Source organism: Hyperolius riggenbachi, chromosome 4 (assembly GCF_040937935.1).
Source record: "Hyperolius riggenbachi isolate aHypRig1 chromosome 4, aHypRig1.pri, whole genome shotgun sequence".
Taxonomy (NCBI): domain Eukaryota; kingdom Metazoa; phylum Chordata; class Amphibia; order Anura; family Hyperoliidae; genus Hyperolius; species Hyperolius riggenbachi.
The window spans coordinates 347,266,375-347,288,336 of record NC_090649.1 but is presented as its reverse complement, the minus strand read 5'-3'; the positions used below and the strand labels follow the sequence as shown (position 1 = coordinate 347,288,336).

The 21,962-nt window shown below is 47.4% G+C and overlaps 1 protein-coding gene across 4 annotated transcripts in view; it reads left to right on the top strand.

Annotated features, from left to right (window-relative positions):
* LOC137504018 (protein unc-93 homolog A-like) overlaps positions 1-21,962 on the top strand; it is a 1,407,338-nt gene that overhangs the window by 1,314,510 nt on the left and 70,866 nt on the right. For all 4 annotated transcript variants that reach the window (XM_068231907.1, XM_068231906.1, XM_068231905.1 and 1 more), the window contains one exon: positions 625-756. In XM_068231907.1, the coding sequence (XP_068088008.1) occupies positions 625-756 (132 nt within the window). The remainder of the gene's footprint in view (positions 1-624; positions 757-21,962) is intronic.

Sequence of the window (21,962 nt, the reverse complement as noted above, 5' to 3'; positions counted from 1 at the left end):
ACGATAAAACAACCTTAAATGAGTGTATATATTTCCTGCAACCTTCAAGTGAATATGAACAGATATACATTCACACATACACGCACCAATCAGCTCCACTGGCCTACTGCAGTAGGAAAAAATAAAAATATATAAAATGCATATAAAGAAATCTGTGTAATATAAAATATCAAATGAGATCATATTGGCAATGGGTCAAATAGCTGATGCTATATATTATTGCTGATTAGGTAAAAATCATCCGTGCTGATAGTTGGCTTAGAAACCACAATGTGAAATCTTCAATGCGTGTTATAATTGGTCCTTTCCGGAAATCCGACAGTATCCATGCTGTGTAAATAGGATTAAACAGTCCTCATAGCATAGAAGTCACAGACTTTCCCGTCTAGTCACCGGCCGGGACTCACGGGATTGAGCGGCTCCGCTGTTTACACTCCAAACTTTTGCAAAACTTCTATTTGATTGAAGATCCTTGAATTGAAAAGAAATGTTAAAAAAATTGTATGGTGTGTGGCCACCTTAACCCTAGCCCGAGGAAGGAATAGACAATGCTTTTAGAAATAAAGTTTTAGATATTGTAATCATTCATGATATTTGATGATGATTTTATTTCTACTTTTGCAGCTGCACTGGCCAATGTTGTGAGTATAATAGCATTGCTATTCTGGAAGCCTCATCCAAATCAGTTTGCTATTTTTTTCATTTTTCCTGTAATTTGGGGTATGGCAGATGCTGTCTGGCAGACTCAAACCAACTGTAAGTATTAGTGTTTTTTCCATTTTGATTATCTTCTCCATACATTCAAACACTATTATTTTTTGTAAAAAATGCATATTTACTAAATACTGGCAATTAACCATTTCGCCTTCCGAGGTTTTTCCCCTTTATAGTCCTTATAATTTTGGCATTTCAGCTGTCACTATTGATACAGCCATAACTTTTTGAATTATTTATGCCAATAAAGTGATACACATGTAATTTATTTTTCAGGACAATCTAGGCTTTCTTTGGGTAATATTTGTTTTCAAAAATGATTTTGTTTTATAGGCATTTTATAGGTAAAAAAATAAGTGTAAGGGCAAAAAATACAAGTTTCTTTTTATTTCACTCTTCTCAAATCTCACATGGCAGTTGCCACAGTTATAAAACTTCTCAAAATATGTTACTTGTCTTTTCCTAACTGGGTCCAATCATTATGGCACACATTTTGGGGACCCCGTTGCTGTACAGATACATTGCTAGGTGATGGATCTGTACAGTTTAGGGTCCCGGAGCTGTCTCCCTAGCGATCGTGTCTGATCACTACGGGCGGCAGCCATTACAGATGGCCACTAACCTTGGGGCTAAGTATAGGTCATACAAGGGGTTTGTAACGATCGGTGTAACACAGAGAGGGTCTGATTACCGGTGATCTGCAGTATCACCGAGAATACAGATATATACTCGATTATTGATGATCTGCAGTATCACCGATAATCAGATATATCTCTAACCTCTGGACACCTGGGTACTAAGAGTGTTTGGTGCAACAGAAATACTTTGAGGACTGCACCTGAGGAGCAGGTGCCCAGCAGTAAGGAGTACTGCACAGTAACACGTTCCTTCCGCAAGCCTGAGACTCTCCCGAGGGAGGGGTCAGGCTAGGAGTAGGAAGGACAGAGTGTGAGTGACACCAAGGAAGGGTGTCACCCCCAGGTCTGTGAGCTATCTCTTGACTGAGGAGATAGCTCTCGAGGTCGGGCAAGCTGGGTCGGCAACAGACAGACAGATCAGGGACAGAGACAGGAGACAGATGCGGAATCCTAAGACAAGCAGAGTTCGGCAACAGAGTATCAGATATAGCGAAGTACCTAATCAGAGATCAGAAGAGTAGTCAGGAAAGCAGAAGGTCATAACAAATAATCAACAATGCCTAGTCTTGGGTGTGAGCTCCTTGATCATCAACACCCTGGAACTGGTCTGAGTATAACTAGATGGTAAGGCTAATTCCTAGTCTGAGGTGTGAGGTCCCTGGTCATCAACACCTAGGAACTGGTCTAAATAATAACACAGATAATATCACAGATACTGACAAGGTCTGAGTGCTACCACGTAGTGATCGCAACGCCAGACACCAGAGAAATGACCAGCACCCAGTATATATACACCAGCACTCTCCAGCGCCTTCCCTAAGTGCTGGACCAATGAAACCTGATAGAATTGTCAGCTGATCGGCTAGATCAGCTGACACCCTTCTGACTGCCATAAAGGCTCTGCCTCTCAGCGCGCGCGCGTCCTTCTGAATCTGTGTGGACTATCAGTCCCAGCCACACCAGACATGTGTTGTAATGCATCTGTTGGTTTGAACGCGGGACCAGCCGCACTGCTGTCAGAGCATGCGGCGGTTTCCCCGCGTTCAGCCATACTGCTAGTGGTAAGCCCATGCGTGCAAACCACCACGTCGGACGCGGAATCCGCCGCCTTGTTCACTGGGCATACGGCGGTTTCTCTGCGCTCCGTCAGGCTAGTGGATGCAGGCCCATGCGCGCAAGCTGCCATGTTGAACGCGGAATCAGCCGCCTTACTCTGAATATTCGCGGCGGCTTTTCCGCGTTTTCTCACAGTACCCCCCCCCCCCCTGAGGAGTGGACTCCGGACAGCTCCTACCCGGTTTCTCAGGATATAAAGCGTGGAACTCCCTCCTTAATTTATCCGCATGCATGTGACACTCAGGTACCCATGTTCTCTCCTCAATACCATACCCTTTCCAGTGAACTAGATACTGCAGTGAGTTCTGCACAACACGTGAGTCTAAAATCTTTTCTACTTCTTCGTACTCAGGTTGGTCATCTACCATCACAGGAGGAGGAGGAGTGGAACCTACATGAACTGCTGGCTTAAGCAGGGACACATGAAAGGATCTTACACCACGCATGCTGGCAGGGAGATTAATGGCATAAGTAACATTGTTGATCTTCCTGGTCACTGGAAAAGGGCCCACAAATCTGGGTCCTAACTTAGGCGAGGGCTATCTCAGGGTCAAATGACGTGTGGACGGCTATCTCAGGGTCAAATGACGTGTGGACACCCAGACCAAGTCTCCTGGCCGGAATTTCCACTCTAAGGAGCGTTTCTTGTCAGCTTGACCTTTCTGACTTTGAAAAGCCTTCTCCAAATTATTTTTCACGATCCCCCAAATGTTCTTAAATGACTTTTGCCAAGCTTCCAAAGCTGGAAACGGAGTGGAAGCTACCGGCAGTGGGGAGAACTTAGGCAACTTTCCAGTACCACCTGAAACGGAGAAAATCCAGAGGAAGGGCTTTTCAAATTATTGTGCGCAAATTCTGCAAACGGCAAGAACTTGACCCAATCATTTTGCGCATCCGCAACATAACACCTTAGAAACTGTTCCAATGACTGATTCATTCTCTCAGTCTGACCATTGGTCTGTGGGTGGTAGCCCGACGAAAACGACAGTTCCATGCCCATTTGATGACAAAATGCCCAAAATTAGAAACAAATTGGACTCCCCGATCTGACACAACGTTTTCCGGAATGCCATGTAGCCGGAAAATGTGGATGATGAAAAGATCGGTCAACTCCTGGGCCGAGGGGAGTCCTTTCAGGGGCACAAAATGGGCCATTTTACTGAAACGGTCGACTACCACCCAAATGACCGACATGCCCTCAGACCTCGGAAGCTCACCCACAAAATCCATGGACAAATGGGTCCATGGTTCACTCGGGGTGGGCAAAGGCTGCAATGTTCCCACAGGTGCCAAACGGGAGGGTTTGCTTTTTGCACATACTGCACACTCTGTAACATACTCCTTGCAGTCAGTTGCCAATGAAGGCCACCAAGCACACCTAGCAACAAGGTCCTGTGTTCTGGTGGCCCCAGGATGTCCAGCATTTTTGTGGGAGTGGAACATCTGCAATATCTGGAGATGAAATGGCAGTGGTACAAACATCACCCCTTCAGGCTTTCCTTCAGGGACATCCTGCTGGAAGGGACTTAAAGTCTCCATCCAGTTTTTCCAGGTCTCTGTGGCTGCCAACACTACTCTCTGTGGGATAATAGTCTCTGGGTCTGAGGGCTGTGCTGTCTCTGGCTCAAAGCATCTGGACAAAGCATCCTGTAATGATCTGCTCAGCTGCCTGTGCAGGCAGGCAGCTTTTTGACCATTGTTCAGGTCTGCATTCTGCAGGTCTCTGGAAGAGAGACCTTTTGTCAGTTTTGCAACTTGCTTCTGCTGCGGAATTTGCATACGTTTGTCATGCAGATTGCCTAGCCACATCCTTTGTGGGCTTGCTCTATATATACCATGTGATATCACAGACCATGGCTGGTTATAAGGATTTAGTCCTGTGTAACACTCCTGGAGGAGTGTCAGCCTTGCTCTTTGTTTGAAGATCAGCTTAGAGTAATTCCTTGGATTGCACTAGGCAAATTCCCTAGTGCAGTTAGGATTGCATATCTGTTTTGTTCCTCTGTTGCGATTGTCCTGTCCCATCGGTGTTCGACAGGAAATCGTTCTGTGTGTCTGGGTGCTAACCGGAACAGCGGTTGTTACTGGTAGCCCCTTCTGATCTGTTTTCTTGGATCGCACTCGCCTTGCTCTAGTGCTGTGGATCCTTCTGTTCTGCCTTCCTGGATCGCACTAGTGCTGTGGATCCTTCTGGTCTGCTACTCTGTTCTGTCTGCCTGGATCGCACTCGCTTCGCGCTAGTGCTGTGGATCCTTCTGTTCTGTCTCCCTGGATCGCGCTAACCACTTTTGCTAGTGCTGTAGATCCTATCTCTCGGTTGTCCCTGTTTTCGTGTGTCTGTCTTGTCCGCTACGAACGCTTGCTGGAGGCTCGGTGAGGTAACCGTTAAGCAAGCGCTCGCGTCCTCTGTTTCAAGTTTGTCTGTCGGTGGTTAGTTAGGCGTGCTTGTCTCTATTGTGCTTATCATGCGGAGACCGCGCATGAACGCGTGCACTGTTGCGAATGAGTGCGGTGTTCGCGTTCAGTTAGCGTTTGTTATTTTCCGTATCTCCTCATTGTATGATTTGCTTTGCCTTTGCTACTCTCGTGCTCTGCCTTGCTATAACCTTGTGTCTGGTCTGGCGATCGCACCTCTCGCAATCGCGTTCCTACTTCATATCTGCTGTGGTGTGTGCACCATCGTGGGTTGGCGACTAGTTTGGTGCACACACACACAATCTGTCTCTGTGCTCACTCTCAATCGCTTCTCTTGCGATTGAGTTTCTTCCCTTCGTACAATTCCTGTCTGGCATGTGTGGTAGGGCAGAGGATCTGTTCCTCTGCACTCCACAGCTCCACCTGCCGACAGGAATTTCCCTCTGCAGGTGCATTGCACCTTTTGCTGGGTTTCCGCAAATTATACGTTTGTGGAGGATTTCCGCAGTGTCAGCGCACACGTCTTGTGCGCTGATCACGGAGAGAATTCCACAATCGTTACAGTATGACCAGCCCAACCAAAATTCCCAGTGTAGAGGGAATTTCTGATTTGTACGATTTTGTTGAATATGGGTCCTGTATCTTTAAGAGGTTTAAGATACTGGACTCTGAAACCAGAGATGACTTTATATCAGAATGTTCCAGATTCTTGGCAAATCCTGAATTTCAGGCCACCAGCATTTCCACTTGGAGTGCTCAGATTAATTACAATCTTTTCCAAGAAGAACTGTTTGTGTGGGCGGATGAGTGTGCCAAACACGTGAATCTGAGACATAACCCTCGCAGATTTCTGAGTCATGTATTTTCTCGCAAGCTTAGAATTCCCCTGCCAGGTTATTTCTATGAGTTTTTTCCTGCAGAGCATGATGCTGATCAGATTAGTTTATGCAACATTTCTGTGTCATTTCCATATGTTAATGAGTTGGTGCTTGCAGGCCAATCTGCTGATCTGGCTTGTCAGCCAATAGATTTGTTGCCCATAGCAACCACAACTAAAGAGGTTATTTCTGTCAAGTCTGAAATGTGCAAAACCATTCCGGATTTTTTGCCTCAATCCAAAGCTTGTGTGGATCCTACTATAGGTAGGATCGCCCACTATATTAAAGCAGTTAAAAAATCTGTTCTTGTTCCTGAACTCCACCCATATGGAGATTATCTGGATACTGGCCTGTTTGAACCTCCATTTGCCTCATGGGACATTGGGCCCTTGATGGAGGAATTTGATTGGAAAGCCTTTTGCGATTTTTACATCACAAAAAGCGAAGATGTCTTGAATGATTGTCTCGATTCTATGTACCTATTGATTGATTCCGATGAATGTGATGAGGGTGATGTGGATCTGATGATTTATGTATGGCAGACGATTTTGGATGAGTTGCACACACACCAACCAATTGATTCCAATAAAGAGACATCGTTGTCGGATGATTGTTCCTGCCTTTTTGGCATGTGAGTCGTGACATTGTGCGATCTGAATTGAGTGGGTGTGCCACTGTGGTTGAGTCCTGTGCGAATCTTGGAGGATTCTCTCCTGATTGCGTGCAGTTTGAATCTGTGCGATCTGAAGCCAGTTTTCTCAAGGATGTGTGGGACCCCTTGTCATTTAGAGACAGATCTTTAAAGAGACACTGAAGCGAAAAAAAAATGATGATATTATGATTTGTATGTGTAGTACAGCTAAGAAAAAAAACATTAAGATCAGATACATCAGTCTAATTGTTTCCAGTACAGGAAGAGTTAAGAAACTCCAGTTGTTATCTCTATGAAAAAAAGCTATTAAGCTCTCCGACTAACTTAGTGGTGGAGAGGGCTGTTATCTGACTTTTATTATCTCAACTGTAATTGAACTGTTTACCGTATATACTCGCATACAAGCCGAATTTTTGACCCCCAAAAAGGGGGTCAAAAGTTGGGGGGTCGGCTTGTATGCGAGTCTGGTGCTGGTGATGGTGGTCCGAGCCCCCCGCACTAAACCCCCCCCGCCCCCCCCCCCGCGGCCGCCGCTACTGCTGCAATTACCTGCCCGGCGCCGCTTCTTCTATTCCCCTCCTGTCCGGCTCCGTAAATCACTGCAGCGCTCTTCACGGCGGCTGCAGTAGAGAGAGAGAGCGGTTCCCATAGCAACCGCCGCTACAGGAAGCCGCGCTCTTCGCTGCTTCCTGTCTGATCACAGCAGCCACCGTGAAGAGTGCTGCTGTCCTACGGAGCCAGAGAGGAGGGGAATAGAAGAAGCGGCGCCTGCTAAGGTAAAAGCAGCGGCGGCCGCAGGGGAGAGGGGAGGCGGGGGGGGGGGGCACTGGGGCACTACCTAGCGATACTGGGGCACTATACTAGCGATACTGGGGCACTACCTAGCGATACTGGGGCACTATACTAGCTATACTGGGGCACTATACTAGCTATAATGGGCACTATACTAGCTACACTGGGCACTATACTAGCTATAATGGGCACTATACTAGCTATACTGGGGCACTATACTAGCTGCACTGGGCACTATACTAGCTGCACTGGGCACTATACTAGCTATAATGGGCACTATACTAGCTATAATGGGCACTATACTAGCTATAATGGGCACTATACTAGCTATAATGGACACTATACTAGCTATACTGGGGCACTATACTAGCTATACTGGGGCACTATACTAGCTTTACTGGGGCACTATACTAGCTGTACTGGGGCACTATACTAGCTGTACTGGGCACTATACTAGCTATACTGGGCACTATACTAGCTATACTGGGCACTATACTAGCGATACTGGGACACACTAGGGGAATAAGGCGGCCAGCATTTCCTACCCCCGGCTTATATGGGGGTCAATCATTTTTTACTGGTTTGTTAAGTAAAAGTGGGGGGGTCGGCTTATATGCGGGTCGGCTTATATGCGAGTATATACGGTACTTTTCCTCTGCTAGAGGAGAGTTCATTACTTCACAGACTGCTCTGAACGACTCATTTTGAATGCTGAGTGTTGTGTAATCTGCACATATTATAGGATGATGCAATGTTAGAAAAAACACTATATACCTGAAAATAAAAATATGAATATTTTCTTTGCTGCTAATCTTCTAGTAATTATTCATAGTACACAACCAATTCATTATATCATATATTTTTTTCGCTTCAGTGTCTCTTTAAGATCTTCCATCTGTGATCCTGCCATGGGGAAAATTCCTAAATTTTGCAGCATCAAAAGTAAAATTAATGTCTAATAAAGTTTTTCCTGATGTTGTCGCTATTTCTACTGCAGATGCGTCTTTGTCTCACCCTGTTCACACCTGTAAGGGCCTGTTGCCTGATGACAGTTGCTCCAGTGTTTCTGTCCTAAACGCCTTACAGTTTGCCTCGCAGATCGCGGAGGTTTGCGCTATGGAAGCGTCAGTTTCACAACCTAAAGCGATTTTTGATCCGCAGGTTTTGCGTTCTGGCTCCTCGGATTTGACATTGTTAGCCGAATCTAAGAGTGAGACAGCGCTTCAGTTTTGCGAATCTGACTCTGAAGCATCTTTGCTGGATCCAGAGAAAGTTTCTCTGAGCCTGCCCTGTACATAGTTATTACATAGTTATTTTGTTATTTTGGTTGAAAAAAGACATACGTCCATCGAGTTCAACCAGTACAAAGTACAACTCCAGCCCGTCCCCCACATACCCCTGTTGATCCAGAGGAAGGCGAAAAAAACCCCACCAGGCATGGTCCAATTAGCCCCAAATGGGAAAAATTCCTTCCTGACTCCAGATGGCAATCAGATAAAATCCCTGGATCAACATCATGAATAACAATATGATGTCCAATCACACTGACATTTGTGAGTCCCTTTCTTGTTCTGAGGAAAATGCTGATTCTGCACCCTGTACTCTGGATGAGTTAAGATGGCCTTGTTTAGAGTCTCCTGCAGTGTCCCTAGAGGCTCGTCTAGGTATTGCCACTATACTCACCTGTCTTTCTGCAGTTTTGGAGTTGCAAGCTAGTTTGACTGCTACACAGAATTCTGGGTGCAGCGAGATTAAAGTTAGGGAGTCAGTGTGTGTTCCAGTAAATATTCCTGTACATGATGATGAAATTCAGTCTCAGTTTATGGTGGAACCTTCCCTGGGACATCTGCCCTGTTCACAAAATAAAGTTCCAGTTTTGCCCTGTAACATGGATAGTATATAATCCTTCTTAGAAAACTTGAAAAATGATGTTCCTGAGGTCTTGTCTGATTTCCTGGAGACCTCCGAGTTCCTCCCAAAGGGTGCAGAACTTGTAGGAGACGTCTCCTGCCCCCCAAGCCCTTCTGAGGTGTTGCCTACTTCAGTAGGCATTGCTGCCTTGCTGACTACTTTTTCAGCTCTGGTGGAGCTTCTGTTTTGCGTAGTCAATGATGAGTTTTTTCTTGAAAGTCCAGTGCTTGAGACCACTGCTCATGATGATCCTCTGCCCGGTACTGGTTTTGGTCCTGTCGTGCCGGACTTTGAGGTTGGCAGTTCCCCGACATGTTCTGAGGTTTCTCCTGTGCTGGTGTACCCCAATGTGCTCTGTGACCCAGAAAGCCCAAGTGTGCCTCGATTACCAGCATGCTTAGATGCTTCCTCGGTGGAGACATGCTCTGATATGGCCTGCCTGCTTGCATGCCCAGAAGTGGTCCCTGAAAGTCTTGATCTTGATGGGTGTCCTCGTAATTCTGAGTCTGGAATTGTCATTGGTTCCATAGGGGTTCTTGATAGTTCTCCATGTGAGCCTGGTGATTGTTCTGCCCTCTTGGAATCTCTGTGGAGCTTCAAAAGGTTCTGGGAGATTCCGGGAGAAATTTTACTTGGTACCCTGGATAAGATCAACAGTGCCTTTTGTGTTGTAAGGGACACTTCGAACAGGTATTGTGGCAGGTTTGGTATTTTCGGACGCTCCTTGGAAGGTGGTGGGTATTGTCTGGAGGGTGTCGTTGGCTTCTTCTTTGGCGTTCACAGTCCTGATGGGTGTTATACTGAGACTGGTAGTACTGATGGGCATGTTTCGGTGGCGTTTGCTTCCGATGAGGTCGGTTTCGGCTGGACCGACTCTGGAATTGGACCTTGTCGGGCTGTCCCGACCTTCATGAGTCTTCAGTTTGAGTCCTTTGCTAATAGCAGTTTTGAGGGTCGTCTGGAATTCGACCCTAGAGGGAGGGGTACTGTAATGATCTGCTCAGCTGCCTGTGCAGGCAGGCAGCTTTTTGGAAGAGAGACCTTTTGTCAGTTTTGCAGCTTGCTTCTGCTGCGGAATTTGCATACGTTTGTCATGCAGATTGCCTAGCCACATCCTTTGTGGGCTTGCTCTATATATACCATGTGATATCACAGACCTTGGCTGGTCATAAGGATTTAGTCCTGTGTAACACTCCTGGAGGAGTGTCAGCCTTGCTCTTTGTTTGAAGATCAGCTTAGAGTAATTCCTGGGATTGCACTAGGCAAATTCCCTAGTGCAGTTAGGATTGCATATCTGTTTTGTTCGTCTGTTGCGATTGTCCTGTCCCAGCGGTGGTCGACAGGAAATCGTTCTGTGTGCCTGGGTGCTAACCGGAACAGCGGTTGTTACTGGTAGCCCCAGGGGCGCCTGACAGGACAGGCAGTACAAACCACTAGAGAAAAAAAATATATGTACAATTGCTCAACAATATGTATCAAACCTCCCAGGTGCTAGCACTGGTAATAATAAACCACCCAAAATACAGAACACCAACACCAGTTTAGCTGCACTCATAAGAGAGAACCATTTATTGCACAAAAATATGCTTCACTGTTTGAAAATTTGAGCAAAAAACACCCAATAAATATTGGGTATAAATTGCATAAATCTAAAAATGACAAGATCCAATTGGGGCCCCAATACATCTAACAGAGAGAAACCACTCACATCACCACTCACTCATAAATATGCAGGGATACAACTTCAATCCGAAGATGCAATAAATTATGCAGTGATTGATATCAACAATTCATCAAGATTAGCTAATCAAAAAAGCTTTCTTCTGAAGTAAAGTGCACTTTTAGATAGCGTGCACGCTCTGAAGAAGCCCCAAGGGTGGGGTGAAATGCATTAGCGATGGCCGCTGCTGGTGTGCGTCCTGGATGATTTGAATGTTTGGGCAGTTCCCACGTGGTGGTTACCCGTTATCCCCTACTTATTACATCTTATGGCAGCAGAGCACAGTATACAGATAAGTGGAAATAGGCAGTAGCCTGCATACTTATATGAAGTGCTGAGGGAAATGCACATTGCATTTCAGCAACCTTCTATGTGAACTGTCTGGAAGGGGCATCACCGCTATCAGCTAACCGGATAAGGATTTGTGTGGCAAGGACCGATGATCACACATACAGTTTGCAATCATGCTGATGCACGTGGTGGAGCTGCCCCTAAGTGATCTTTTCATCTACCAGGTCGTATGCTGCTTTTTATCATTATTATGACAAGTAAACCTTATTGGGACATTGCCTCAGCATTACATTGTTTTTGATGCAGAGATGCTGCTAACCATCTCACATGGACTATATGGGTATAATAGAAGATTGCTTGAATTATACATAGGATTTCCTGGATAGGAACTACTATTTTTTGCATATGCAGTTTTTTTCTATCTAAAAGTGCACTGTACTTCAGAAGAAAGCTTTTTTGATTAGCTAATCTTGATGAATTGTTGATATCAATCACTGCATAATTTATTGCATCTTCGGATTGAAGTTGTATCCCTGCATATTTATGAGTGAGTGGTGATGTGAGTGGTTTCTCTCTGTTAGATGTATTGGGGCCCCAATTGTATCTTGTCATTTTTAGATTTATGCAATTTATACCCTATATTTATTGGGGGTTTTTTGCTCAAATTTTCAAACAGTGAAGCATATTTTTGTGCAATAAACAGTACAAACCACTGCCTGGGGGGCATTGGTTGCCAAGGGCGACGCCGCTGGACCCTGTAGTGCACCACTGCTTGCTGCTGTGGTGCGCCTATCAATCACACGCACCTTCATTTCAAACTTTGACTGCTGCAGCTGCATCGCTGTTTTAGAATCACACACCCCCCACTGAGGCCTGCCCGCCGGGCCAATAGGAGTAAAGCACATGTGCTCTGCTCCTCCTATATGGCCACGCCTTCCCCAACACAGAGCCAGTGTGGAGCAGAGCTGTCATCATTTTCTGCCTGTAACTCCGCCCCCCTCCTCGCTGGGCAGAAGCAGCAGCATCGCTTGGGGGAGCATGGAGGAATGTCTGTCTCCAGGCACACCATTTGGGGGGTTTCTGGATGGCTGCTCAGTCTGGGGGGCTTTGTGAGCAGCCCCTACAAGCAGAGCAGCCAGCGTCATGTGCACAGGCAGTGCACGGCACTCAGCAGCTTCCTGCTGAGCCTGATGACTGTGCCGCCCCGCCCCCTTCCTCTCTCTGCTAGTGCTACATGGCGGCAGATTCATTCAGTGAGAGACTGTGAGACACGCAGATTCACCCAGCCAGCAGAGACTCGATTAATCTGCAGGGCAGCTCAGCAGGGTGAGTGTAGAGAGACTACTGTCTCCCAGCAGGAGAAGCACCAGAGCTATTGTCAAATAGTAAACACTGACATCTTTCTTGCCTGTGTGATAAGATTTTCACTAAATAGAGTCTCAATTTGTATAATGGGTTACAAACATAACACATGCCTGTGATCTACCCTTAGTTGTTTCCTAGCTGTTCAACAGAGCAGGCATTTCAAAAGGTATTGTTAAACCCTTATCACCAAGCATTATATGAATGGCAGATGTGTTCTCAAGGTGATGTGTTGAACTTACAGGCTGGGTACACACTAGGCAGAAACCCTAGCGTTGCAGAAACGCTGATGAAAGTCTGGGCGCATGTAATAAACATATACTCATTTGTGTGTTTGTGCTTTATGCACACATTTTCTGTTGCTATGCTGAGTGCAAGGTGGTGGAACGTGTGCGGCTGGATGCTAGGTTGTGGAACGTGTGCAGCTAGGTGGTAGTATGTGTGCGGCTGAGTGCTAGGTTGTGGAACGTGTGCGGCTATGTGGTAGTATGTGTGCGGCTGGGTGCTAGGTGGTAGTATGTGTGCTGCTGGGTGCTAGGTTGTGGAATGTGTGCGGCTGGGTGGTAGTATGTGTGCGGCTGAGTGCTAGGTTGTAGTACGTGTGCGGCTGAGTGCTAGGTTTTGGAACGTGTGCGGCTGAGTGCTAGGTTGTGGAACGTGTGCGGCTAGGTGGTAGTATGTGTGCTGCTGGGTGCTAGGTTGTGGAATGTGTGCAGCTAGGTGGTAGTATGTGTGCGGCTGAGTGCTAGGTTGTGGTACGTGTGCGGCTGAGTGCTAGGTTGTGGAACGTGTGCAGCTAGGTGTTAGTATGTGTGCTGCTGGGTGCTAGGTTGTGGAACGTGTGTGGCTAGGTGGTAGTATGTGTGCGGCTGTGTGCTAGGTTGTGGGACGTGTGCTGCTATGTGGTAGTATGTGTGCGGCTGGGTGCTAGGTGGTAGTATGTGTGCTGCTGGGTGCTAGGTTGTAGAACGTGTGCGGCTGGGTGATGGTATGTGTGCGGCTGAGTGCTAGGTTGTGGTACGTGTGCGGCTGAGTGCTAGGTTGTGGAACGTGTGCGGCTAGGTGGTAGTATGTGTGCTGCTGGGTGATAGGTTGTGGAACGTGTGCGGCTAGGTGGTAGTATGGGTGCGGCTGGGTGCTAGGTGGTAGTATGTGTGCGGCTGAGTGCTAGGTTGTGGAACATGTGCGGCTATGTGATAGTATGTGTGCGGCTGGGTGCTAGGTGGTAGTATGTGTGCTGCTGGGTGCTAGGTTGTGGAACGTGTGCGGCTAGGTGGTAGTATGTGTGCGGCTGAGTGCTAGGTTGTGGTACGTGTGCGGCTAGGTGGTAGTATGTGTGCTGCTGGGTGCTAGGTTGTGGAACGTGTGCAGCTATGTGGTAGTATGTGTGCGGCTGGGTGCTAGGTGGTAGTATGTGTGCTGCTGGGTGCTAGGTTGTGGAACGTCTGCGGCTGGGTGCTAGGTTTTGGAACGTGTGCGGCTAGGTGGTAGTATGTGTGCGGCTGAGTGCTAGGTTGTGGTACGTGTGCAGCTGAGTGCTAGGTTGTGGAACGTGTGCGGCTAGGTGGTAGTATGTGTGCTGCTGGGTGATAGGTTGTGGAACGTGTGCGGCTAGGTGGTAGTATGTGTGCGGCTGAGTGCTAGGTTGTGGTACGTGTGCGGCTGAGTGCTAGGTTGTGGTACGTGTGCGGCTGAGTGCTAGGTTGTGGTACGTGTGCGGCTAGGTGGTAGTATGTGTGCGGCCTTAATACTAGGTTGTGGTATGCGTGCCGCTGAGTGCTAGGTTGTGGTATGTGTGCGGTTGGTGCTAGGTTGTGGCACTTGTGCGGCTGGGTGATAGGTTGTGGTACGTGTGTGGCTGGATGGTCGGTGGTACGTGTGCGGCTGAGTGCTAGGTGGTGGTACGTGCGCGGCTGAGTGCTAGGTGGTGGTATCTGCATTTGATCTGCAGGAGACGTGGTATCTGCATTTGATCTGCAGGAGACGTGGTATCTGCATTTGATCTGCAGGGGACGTGGTATCTCCATTTGATCTGCAGGGGACGTGGTATCTCCATTTGATCTGGAAGGGACGTGGTATCTGCATTTGATCTGCAAGGAACGTGGTATCTGCATTTGATCTGTGAGGGACATGGATGGTATCTGCATTTGATCTGCAGGGGACATGGTATCTGCTGTTGATCTGCAGGGGATGTGGTATCTGCATTTGATCTGTGAGGAACATGGTATCTGCTGTTGATTTGTGAGGGACGTGGTATCTGCTGTTGATTTGTGAGGGACGTGGTGGGGGACATGGTATCTGCATTTGATCTGCGGGGGACATGGTATCTGCATTTGATCTGCGGGGGACATGGTATCTGCATTTGATCTACGGTGGACATGGTGTCTGCTGTTGATCTGTGGGGGACCTAATACAGACCATTGTTATTTTGGGGAAAATATGACTGAACTTGTTTGTGAAAACAAGGTATCTGAACATGCTCTGTCAGCATGTTTTCTGTTTATTTCATGGACATGGTGGCAGCTTGGAAAGGGGGGGGGGGGGGGGCGCGGCAGGTTTTCTTGCCTGGAGTGACAAAAAGGCCAGAGGCGCCCCTGGGTAGCCCCTTCTGATCTGTTTTCTTGGATCGCACTCGCCTTGCGCTAGTGCTGTGGATCCTTCTGTTCTGTCTTCCTGGATCGCACTCGCCTTGCGCTAGTGCTGTGGATCCTTCTGTTCTGCCTTCCTGGATCGCACTCGCCTTGCGCTAGTGCTGTGGATCCTTCTGGTCTGCTACTCTGTTCTGTCTGCCTGGATCGCACTCGCTTCGCGCTAGTGCTGTGGATCCTTCTGTTCTGTCTCCCTGGATCGCGCTAGCCACTTTCGCTAGTGCTGTGGATCCTATCTCTAGCTTGTCCCTGTTTTCGTGTGTCTGTCTTGTCTGCTACGAACGCTTGCTGGAGGCTCGGTGAGGTAACCGTTAAGCAAGCGCTCGCGTCCTCTGTTTCATGTTTGTCTGTCGGTGGTTAGTTAGGCGTGCTTGTCTCTATTGTGCTTATCACGTGGAGACCGCGCATGAACGCGTGCACTGTTGCGAATGAGTGCGGTGTTCGCGTTCAGTTAGAGTTTGTTATTTTCCGTATCTCCTCATTGCATGATTTGCTGTGCCTTTGCTACTCTCGTGCTCTGCCTTGCTATAACCTTGTGTCACGTCTGGCGATCGCACCTCTCGCGATCGCGTTCCTACTTCTTGTCTGCTGTGGTGTGTGCACCGTCGCGGGTTGACAACTAGTTTGGTGAACACACATACAACCTGTCCCTTTGCTCATTCGCAATCGCTTCTCTTGCAATTGCGTTCTGCGCTTCGTACAATTCCTGTCTGGCATTTGTGGAGGTACAGAGGATTGGTTCCTCTGCACTCCACAACGCCATCTGCCGACAGGAATTTCCCTCTACGGGTGCGTAGCACCTTTTGCTGGGTTCCTGCAATTATACGCTTGTGGAGGATTTCCACCGTATCAGCGCACGCGTTGTGCGCTGATCACGGAGGAAGTTCCACAATCGTTACACATCCGCTTTAATGTTTTTACTACCCGGAGTGTACGTAATTACAAATCTGAATCTCGAGAAAAACAGTGACCACCGAGCCTGACGGGGACTTAATCTCTTAGCCCCCTCAATGTATTCCAAATTTTTGTGATCAGTGTAAACAGTAATCGTATGTTCTGCTCCTTCTAGCCAATGATGCCATTCTTCGAAGGCCAATTTAATGGCTAGGAGCTCCCTGTTGCCTATATCGTAGTTTTTCTCTGCTGGTGAAAACCTACGAGAGAAATAGGCACACAGGTGTAATCTTCCCTGCAACCCAGAACGCTGAGACAGCACAGCCCCTACACCGACCTCCGAGGCGTCCAACTCCACAATAAAGGGATAGGAGGTGTCGACGTGTCTCAAAATGGGTGCAGAGCAAAACAATTCTTTCAAAGTGGAGAAAGCAGCCAGAGCTTTGGGTGACCAGTGGTTGGTATCTGCCCCCTTCTTAGTAAGACTGGTGAGGGGTGCTATGAATGTAGAGTACCCCTTTATGAACCTTCTATAGTAATTAGCGAATCCTAAAAATCTCTGGAGAGATTTTAGTCCCACTGGCTGAGGTCATTCCAGGACAGCAGAGACTTTGGCAGGATCCATAGAAAGGCCCGAGGTGGAAATTATGTACCCCAGAAAAGTGACAGATGTTACCTCAAAAATGCATTTCTCCAATTTAGCATAAAGCATGTTCTGTCTTAACTTGTGCAGCACAAATTTGACATGAGCCCTGTGCTCATAGAGGTTATCTGAGAAGATTAGTATATCATCCAGATATACCAGAACAAATTTACCCAACACCTCCCTGAATACTTCATTAATGAGTTCCTGAAAGACGGCCGGGGCGTTACACAACCCGAAGGGCATCACCAGGTACTCGTAATGCCCATCGGGTGTGTTAAAGGTCGTCTTCCACTCATCGCCCTCTCTAATCCGCACCAGGTTGTATGCACCCCGCAAATCCAATTTCGAGAAAATCTTAGCATTGGTGACCTGAGTGAATAAATCGTCTATCAAAGGCAATGGATAGCGATTTTTCACTGTGATTTTATTCAGGCCCCAGTAATCAATGCATGGCCGAAGGCCTCCGTCTTTTTTCTTTACAAAAAAGAAACCTGCTCCGGCAGGCGACCGGGAAGGGCGAATGAAACCCTTAGCTAAGTTTTCACGGATGTACTCTCGCATGGCCACTTTTTCTGGCCAAGACAAATTGTAGAGATGACCTCTAGGGCGCATACAACCAGATCGGAGATCGATAGGGCAATCGAAAGGGCGATGTGGAGGTAGTTTCTCTGCAGCTTTGGGACAAAACACATCTGAAAATTCAGAATATTGTTCTGGTACTCCCTCCACATGAATCCTGGTCTGACCCAAGGTTACCCTCACTAAACAATGATGAAAGCAATGGGCTGACCAGCTTGTTAGCTGACCAGTGGCCCAATTAATCTGAGGGGAGTGAAGGTGTAACCAAGGCATGCCAAGGATGATAGTGGAGGTTGTCATGTGTAACACAAAAAAAACAACTTCTCCCTATGCAGCACCCCTATAGTGACTCCCACCTCTGGTGTCTGAGACAGAGGGCGGTTACGTTGCAGGGGGGAATCATCCACTGCCGTAACCTGGATAGGTGGTGCTACCGGGGTGAGCGGAATACCCAATTTCTTAGCAAATTCGTAATCCATAAAATTAGCCGCTGAGCCCGAATCAACGAAGGCCTCAGTGACTTCAGATTTATCTTCCCATGTAATAGTACAAGGAAGAAGCAACCTTTTATCATCTAGGGGTAAAAGTTGTACGCCTAGGGTATTACCCCCAACTACTCCTAGGCAGTAGCGGTTCCCGATTTTTTAGGGCAATTCTGTACTCTATGACCCCCCTCTGCACAATAAAGACATAACTGCTCTGAAATCCTGCGTCTCCGCTCCACTTGAGACAACTTTGACCGACCAATCTGCATTGGTTCGGGTGCAGGTGAAACGGGAGGTGGAGTCACAGGAGGTGCAGCGTAGGACACCATCCTTACATGGTTTCTACCCCGAGTCTGTCTCTGATAGCGTAGCCTACGATTGATCCTGATGGCCGATGAAATGGCCTCATCAATGGTCTTAGGTTCAGGATGACTTAACATAAGATCAGAGACCTCATCTGACAATCCTGATAAGAAACAATCTAACAGGGCAAAGGTGTCCCACCTGGCTGATACTGACCACCTTCTGAATTCAGCAGCATACTCCTCGACCGGACTCTTGCCTTGACGTAACAACTTGAGCTTCCGCTCAGAAGTCGAGGCAATGTCTGGATCGTCGTAAATTATTGCCATGGCTTTAAAAAATTCAGCTACAGAGGTTAGGGCTAAGTCTCCAGCGGGTAGACTGTACGCCCAGGTCTGAGAATCGCCTGATAACAAAGTCTTAATAAATGTGACCCTTTGGGCCATAGTTCCTGAAGATCTAGGTCTCAACTCAAAGTATGATAACACTCTACTCCTAAAATTTCGGAAATCAGATCTGTGACCAGAAAATTTTTCAGGTACAGGCATGCATATGTCTGTGCTAGGAGGAGATCGCACTTCATCCACAGCCATCTGGAGGGTTTGTAAAGACCCGGACAAAGCGCCAATTAACGCCCGGTGATTACCCAGCACTTGGTTGATGGTATCCACCGAAGTGGTAAGTGCGCCCATACGGTCGGTGTGTGCGTCCATTTGTATTTTTCGGTCTGGCGTTCTGTAACGATCGGTGTAACACAGAGAGGGTCTGATTACCGGTGATCTGCAGTATCACCGAGAATACAGATATATATACCCGATTATTGATGATCTGCAGTATCACCGATAATCAGATATATCTCTAACCTCTGGACACCTGGGTACTAAGAGTGTTTGGTGCAACAGAAATACTTTGAGGACTGCACCTGAGGAGCAGGTGCCCAGCAGTAAGGAGTACTGCACAGTAACACGTTCCTTCCGCAAGCCTGAGACTCTCCCGAGGGAGGGGTCAGGCTAGGAGTAGGAAGGACAGAGTGTGAGTGACACCAAGGAAGGGTGTCACCCCCAGGTCTGTGAGCTATCTCTTGACTGAGGAGATAGCTCTCGAGGTCGGGCAAGCCGGGTCGGCAACAGACAGACAGATCAGGGACAGAGACAGGAGACAGATGCGGAATCCTAAGACAAGCAGGGTTCGGCAAAAGAGTATCAGATATAGCGAAGTACCTAATCAGAGATCAGAAGAGTAGTCAGGAAAGCAGAAGGTCATAACAAATAATCAACAATGCCTAGTCTTGGGTGTGAGCTCCTTGATCATCAACACCCTGGAACTGGTCTGAGTATAACTAGATGGTAAGGCTAATTCCTAGTCTGAGGTGTGAGGTCCCTGGTCATCAACACCTAGGAACTGGTCTAAATAATAACACAGATAATATCACAGATACTGACAAGGTCTGAGTGCTACCACGTAGTGATCACAATGCCAGACACCAGAGAAATGACCAGCACCCAGTATATATACACCAGCGCTCTCCAGCGCCTCCCCTAAGTGCTGGACCAATGAAACCTGATAGAATTGTCAGCTGATCGGCTAGATCAGCTGACACCCTTCTGACTGCCATAAAGTCTCTGCCTCTCAGCGCGCGCGCGCGCGTCCTTCTGAATCTGTGTGGACTATTAGTCCCAGCCACACCAGACAAGTCCGAAACAGACTGTCTACATGTGGGTTTGATATGGCTGTGTAAAACTTAAAGCTATAGGCTTGCTATAAACCAGCGGTTCTGGATGCTTGCTTGTCTTAACAAGGGCGGAAAGGGATAATTTGCATATTTAGTAGGTGTGCATTGTGGGTAACCACAAATGTTCATTTATAACTGAATTATTGCAAATTTCCTTCTGTTTTAAGAAGGCAATTACACCAAGCTTTGCTTTTTTAGTAGGAGGGCTTTTTGGTTCCTTTCATCCCCCTATACATTCCTAGTAGTTTGGGTCACCCTAAGCTGCTTGGTTACTCTGTTGTACTCGACCAAGCCCTATTTCATACAGCCTTATCAATCCCTGCCATGTACTGATGAGGACCAAAAGTCCGAAACAGACTGTCTACATGTGCGTTTGATATGGCTGTGTAAAACTTAAAGCTATAGGCTTGCTATAAACCAGCGGTTCTGGATGCTTGCTTGGCTTAACAAGGGCGGAAAGGGATAATTTGCATATTTAGTAGGTGTGCATTGTGGGTAACCACAAATGTTCATTTATAACTGAATTATTGCAAATTTCCTTCTGTTTTAAGAAGGCAATTACACCAAGCTTTGCTTTTTTAGTAGGAGGGCTTTTTGGTTCCTTTCATCCCCCTATACATTCCTAGTAGTTTGGGTCACCCTAAGCTGCTTGGTTACTCTGAGGAAACAATCCAATAAGGCAAAATGTTCCCATCTAGAAGAGACTGCCCACTTCCTAAACTCTGAAGCGTAATCCTCCACTGTACCATGACCCTGGGGTAGTCTTTTCAATTTTCTCTCTGCTGTAGCGGGTATGTCCGGGTCATCATAAATAACCGTCATGGCCTCAAAAAATGCCTGAACGGACACCAAAGCCTCGTGGCCGTCTGGCAGATTATAAGCCCAGGTCTGAGAATCCCTGTGTAAAAGCGTTTTAATCAGGGTTGCCCGCTGTAATTCAGAGCCTGATGATAGGGGTCTCATTTGGAAATAAGACATACACCTATTTCTAAAATTTCTGAAATCTGACTTAAAGCGGATCCGAGGTGAAAAAATAACTATAACAAGTAATTTGTCCTTATTTAGTTTAGTTAAGTTTGGATGGTTTACACAGTAAACTAGCTGCAAACAGCTTCATCAGTAAATACATTTTTTTTCCTGTTATACAATGAGAGCTGCCATTTTCTGCTTGGAATCATTACACAGGTAATCTTATCTTTATCTCCACACCTCAGACTGTGCAAACTCCACTCCCCTACACTCCCCCTTCCCTCCCCTTGCATCCGAAATCCCGTGCATGCTCAGTGTGTGCTGGGGCTGTCCTGTGTGAACATCAGACCTCATGTCAGTGCAGCTTACCGCCCCCCCCCCCCCCCCAAATGACAGACAGCAGTGGGCTCCTGTCCTCCATCCTGTGACGATCCACGCTGGCTCCCACTGCTATTTCGTTGTTAGAGGAGCTAAGGGGGGTGGGGGGGGGGAGGCGGCTGGCTTTCTGTTTTTATTAGGTGATATATAAAAAAAATAGGCATTTGGAGGGTGTATTGCCCTAAAAAAATGTCCAACAGGCACAAAAAGGAGGACATCAAAACTTGGTCTGGGGTCCTGTCAGCCTGCTCTATATTTATTCATACATGCCCAGGTGACAGGACTTCAGAGAGTTGTCCCCATAGATAGCAGCCCTCCTGCAGGTCTCATATCTCCCGGCAGCTAGGATAGGAGGATGTGTGACTAGTAGTCTGGAGAGAGGGGGTCGTGGCTGCACTACACACAGTGCTTTTGCCAGGACAGACTTCCCCCACCCCCTCTCTCTTTAGAATGAGGATCCATCCATCCATCCATCCCCTGGTGTGTGTGTGTCAGTGTTTAGAAGCTGCCTCTCCTCCTCCATTTCAGCAGATCAGCGCAGCATAATAACTCCCCTGACTCCAACGTGGAAGTCTTCTCTTATCTGCATTCCGATCATGTAACTCTGCCTCTGTGCCTTCCTGCATGTCGGGTGAACTCATGCAGACCAGGAACACAGACCAGAGGCAGAGCTACAGGATCACAGTGCAGACAAGAGAGAACTTCAACGCTGGAGTCAGGGGAGTTACGCCACGCTGATCTCCTGGAAGGGAGGAGGGGCAGCTTCTGATACACATGCCGCGCTGATCTGCAGGTCTGCAAACAGAATAGCCAGCACAAGTATGGGACACACTGGCTTC